The 4,581-nt window shown below is 47.1% G+C and overlaps 1 protein-coding gene across 1 annotated transcript; it reads right to left on the reverse strand.

Annotated features, from left to right (window-relative positions):
• Window positions 1–1,319: 1,319 nt before the first annotated feature.
• On the reverse strand, window positions 1,320–4,578 carry LRRC47 (leucine rich repeat containing 47; the record flags this gene model as incomplete). Its single annotated transcript, XM_010022089.1, has 6 exons — window positions 1,320–1,547; window positions 2,276–2,365; window positions 2,787–2,889; window positions 3,084–3,199; window positions 3,411–3,527; window positions 4,231–4,578. Coding segments are annotated over 6 exons (1,002 nt in total), but the record flags the coding sequence as incomplete, so codon positions are not given.
• Between the last annotated feature and the right edge of the window lie 3 nt (window positions 4,579–4,581).

Here is a 4,581-nt window from a genome sequence, read left to right on the forward strand (position 1 = left end):
TCTCATTCAGTTGTTTCAACTGACTCACAGCACAAATCACTGCAAACCACTGGTGTGTAGAAACACTCAACTTCACAGGGAAGCTCAAAGCACTACTACTGACTGCTTGGCTACAGGTAGCTAGAAAGCACCAAGTTCTTGTTTTTGCAGTGTTCAATAGATACTGGGGCCAGGTTGTATAGTTACACGACTGGAAAACTCACCAGTGCCAAAATTCATCAGTGTCCAAACACGACAGTGAGATACGACTGCAAGAAACATTTTATTTTCCCACTCATACGCAAGTCCCAACACGTGGATGTATTTGACACACCAGTTAGAGCTCTGCATCACTTTTAACAGGACAAAACTCCATCTGTAGGTCACCATAGCTTATGGAGAGGTTTGAACTCATACAGGTGGTTGCCCGGATGTAGTTGTCACCCACAGAATCACTCCAACTACCTGTATGCCAACACTCCTCACATGGAAGTGTGAGAGAAAACACTCTGGGCACGAGTGCTTGTACTCTAGGGAGACAAAAAGCTTTAGTAGTGTCAACATTAAGCAGCATCAGCCCTCTGAGTGGACATGAACTTCACAAGCGAGAATGAACTTCATGCTCCATCAACAGTAACTCAGTGGTTACACAACAGGGTCGCTACAACTGGTGCTTCCACAAGGATGTGTGATGGCTCTACAATGCACTGGGACACACAAACCCCTGCAGTCAATTCAACTGACTTGGCTTAGAAATGGAAGCTGTGTTAATGTCTGAAGACAGAAACCATCACTTTAAAACACACTCCTTGAGTTCTGACAGCAATTACATTGTCACAATTACTCCAGATAGAAAATCACGCTGAATGAGGTGTTAGTGAAGTTGTTTGGCATTCCATCCTCAGTACTGGCGTGCAGCACGTGGCTTTGTTTCAATGCTGTCACCTACTGAGCTCTCAGTTTAGCTGACAAAATAATAATCCAGCTGAAACACACCAGGAAGAAAGAGATCCAGCAGCAGAACATGACTGCACTCATGTTACAGAGGCTGACATGATGGTTTTCTCTACAAGTGAGCATGTTCTGACTTCCAGCACCACCTCTGCCTCTCAGTTCTCCTGACCTAGTCAGAACACTGATGGCTTTCTGTTAAGGCTGAAGGAACACAACCCTGCTTGCCACAGCCTATCAAACTTCATAGTAGCTTTTACCTACCCAGGCAGGATGTACTGCATCTTGTCCTTAGAAACCCAAACCACCTCACTGCATACAAGCTGCACTGCTGAATATGGTAAAAAAAAAGAAAGGAAATAGAATCATCTCGTGAACTGTGACAGCTGCTAACGTATTACAGTCAGGAGAGAAGAAACTGTGCTTAGGTCAGTTTTTGAAGGATAAAGTACTTTCAAGTTTCCATCTGTGTCCACCACTCGAACCTGCTCCACAACCATCGGCTGAGTGTTTTGGCTGGGGTTCAAAGCTGCTGGTCCACAAAGAGCATCAGATTCATTATCCGAGCCTGAGTCTTCCTTGTTTTCCAAGGCAGATCTGTTCAGTTCTGCAATTTTCTGTTAAAAGCAAAATACAGAAAACAAGATTAATTCTGCGGCCGAGGCCTGACGGCAGCTCCAGGTTGATTCCAAGGTGTGGATCTTGCCAGCCTCTGGAGGAGTATCTGCATGGAAAAGCTCTTCAGTGGGTGAGAATCTTCCAGGAAACTGAATGGGCTTCTGATGAAGAACACTGCTGTGTTCTCCAGGAGGCTCCACTCCTCTGAACAGCTAAGACAGAGCTCAGGCTTTTCAAAGCACTGGATCCTAAGCACCAAGAGCCTGCTGTGGGCAGGTACTTAATGGGACTGTTCTGCTGCTAAAACAGTACCTGAAAGATCACCCTGCAATCACAGTAGGACCAAGAAAGCTAATTTGACAGGCTGAGGCAGGCTGAGGTGAGAAACCTCCCCTAAAGAATCTATTGGCAGCACTTGAAGCCGTAAGAGCACTAAGAAGGGAAGGTGTTCGAAGACAAACCGTACATTTCTAATCGTGCTATTGCAATGTTATTTACCCGGGTGAGTTCTCAGGCCTGCCAGGTAATCAAGATATGACAATATAACAACTTTTTGCAATATGGGCACAGAGGATGCAAGGACGGAAGCAAGGATGCAAGAGGAAGTGAAGGAGAGGGAAGAATTACTAGTCCTGAACTAAACATCAACTTCTGTGTTCTTCTCAATTCACGTGGGCAGCACACATTTTGCTGAGAACAGACAGGATTATTTTCCTGAGCTACCTACCAGAATTAGTGTGTCCATGACATCTTTGCATATCTGTAAACTGGTATCACTTGTCACCTCCAGGAATAGATCACGGGTGTCTTTCCTGATCTGTAAGAATTTCACAGGTAAAGCAAGTGAGGATCGGAGCACACTCCCCCACAGCCACTTGACACCACTTCATGCACAAACTGAACAGAAGATGTTCATTCAATGCAACTGGACGCGAAGTGCTGCCTTGCTTTATAAGTCAAAAACCATACTCCTGCCCTTCAACAAAGCCATCTCTGCAAAGGCAGGTGGTGCCCTTGGAACAGAGCTCTGGCCAGAGCTTGCCAGATTGGCAAAGGTGAAAATGCCACTCCCAGGTCCAGCTCAATCTGACCACCAGCAGACAAGATTCAAGTCTGGAGGTTTGTATTTGGAATGCAACCACAGCTTTCTGTGCACATCTCTGAATGTGGAGCTCACTCGCAGTGGAAAACCCCCTCACTGTTTAATTCTGCTTAACACATTTCCACTAACAGAGTACCTTTGTCTTCTCGCTGTTGGTTATGGGTGGGAAAGAAATCACGACGCCCTCAGCATCCACCAGACATGGGTAGTTGTCTTTGCCATCCAGTAACTGGAGATACCTGCCAGGAAAAACAAAGCAGCAAAGAGTGAGTAACTGAACCAGCAGCAGGATGCAGTGGCACAAGAGTGTGACAACACCAAACTGGGGTGTTCCTGGCCCACCATGGAGCAAAAAAAAAGAGTCAGAACAGGAAAATTCAGTGAAACTGTATCATGGAGATACATGAAAAGTCACAGGATGTCATCTACTTACCTGTGCAGTCCAGAGACATTCTGACGCTTCTTCTGCTTCCTCTGCTCCTCAGCTTCTAACTGCAGCTGGCGGAGAAGATCCTTTGCCTTGATCTCCTTTCGACCCAGGGGTGTTATCTACACAGCACAGAACAAACACCTGAATAAAGAGCCACTCAAACATGGGTGTTATCAGAACTCCGCAAGCAAGGCAATAACTGAATTTAAACCTTTGTGTGAGCTACAACACCCACTGGAAAACCCCTTGTTTGTACTAATTCCATTCTATACAGTTCCAGAAGACAGAAGAGAAACAAGTGGAGAGGCCCATGGATGCCACTGGCCCTACCTTCAGTGTGTCAGGAGGCTGAACATCATACATCAGAGGAGCTTTGATCAGCTGCAGGTCATGGGTGGCAATGGTGGCCACTGTCCGCTTTTCACAGATGTCTTCATGCAGTTTAGTCTAAAACAGAAAGCACGCCATCAAAGCAGACCAAAAACATCCACGTGATTTATTCCTCAGAACTACTCTTCTCAGATTCTTCTGTATTTAATGCTTGTAGCTACTCAAGTAACATTTCTGCATTAAATAGAGCCTTCCTGCATAGTATTTTCCCTGAACTGCCATCCGAGCGTGCAGATAGTGAGTGTAACACACGACACATTTCTCAACTAGGAAAACAAATGGTTTTAAATCAGAAAACAATCACAAACACAGTCCTGTAACCTGAAAGCAGCTAACCCCTGCCATCTAATGGCTGCGCAGGCCAGAAGCCAGGGGTGCCAGGTTGTGGTTACCATACCTCCTGGTTTCAGCACACATCAGGGAACCTGGAGCCAAACCAAGGCACTTCTAATGTGGATGTGGTTCATTATTAGCTCTCAACAGGTTCCACAGCACCAAGGAGCTGTTGTGACAGAGCAAACGCAATCGTGTGCACGCTCATTGCCCTCTCATGGGAACACCTGAGCTCCTGTTGTGTTCCTCAGGAAAACCAGTTCTGCTTATTCCAGAGTGACTGGGCAGCAGCCCTGCTGCACCTCACCAGCTCACAGGTGAATAGCTCACCCTAAGCTTCAGAAACTCATCTGCTGGAAGGAGTCTGGAACAGTCTCCTTCCAACTCTGCTACCAACGCTCCCGTAACAGAAGACCGCAGTGGTTACCTGTGCGGACAGGAACCTCTTCAGAGCATTTCCTGGCTTTAAGTTCACTCCTTTCAGCACGCAGCACACGATGAAGGGTCGAACATCTTTGATACCCGGGCTCACTTTGACCACCAAGGGTGCCGGGTTTTCGGAGACGTGCAGAACCTTCACCAGCAGCTTGCTCGCCTCTTCCACCTCATCCTGCTCCCCATCCCCACTGTCCTTCTTCTGCTGCTTCTCCCTCTTCTTCTTCCTGGCCTCCTCTCTGGTGCTCTCAGCCTTTCCCTTCCCGCGGCCCCCAGCCCGCAGGTAGTCCAGGATGGCTTTTGTCTGGCAACCATTGACCATCTTCTCCAGCCGCTTGTCCTT

The sequence above is a fragment of the Nestor notabilis genome, unplaced genomic scaffold (genome assembly GCF_000696875.1).
Source record: "Nestor notabilis isolate BGI_N333 unplaced genomic scaffold, ASM69687v1 scaffold33289, whole genome shotgun sequence".
In the NCBI taxonomy this organism is placed as follows: Eukaryota; Metazoa; Chordata; class Aves; order Psittaciformes; family Psittacidae; genus Nestor; species Nestor notabilis.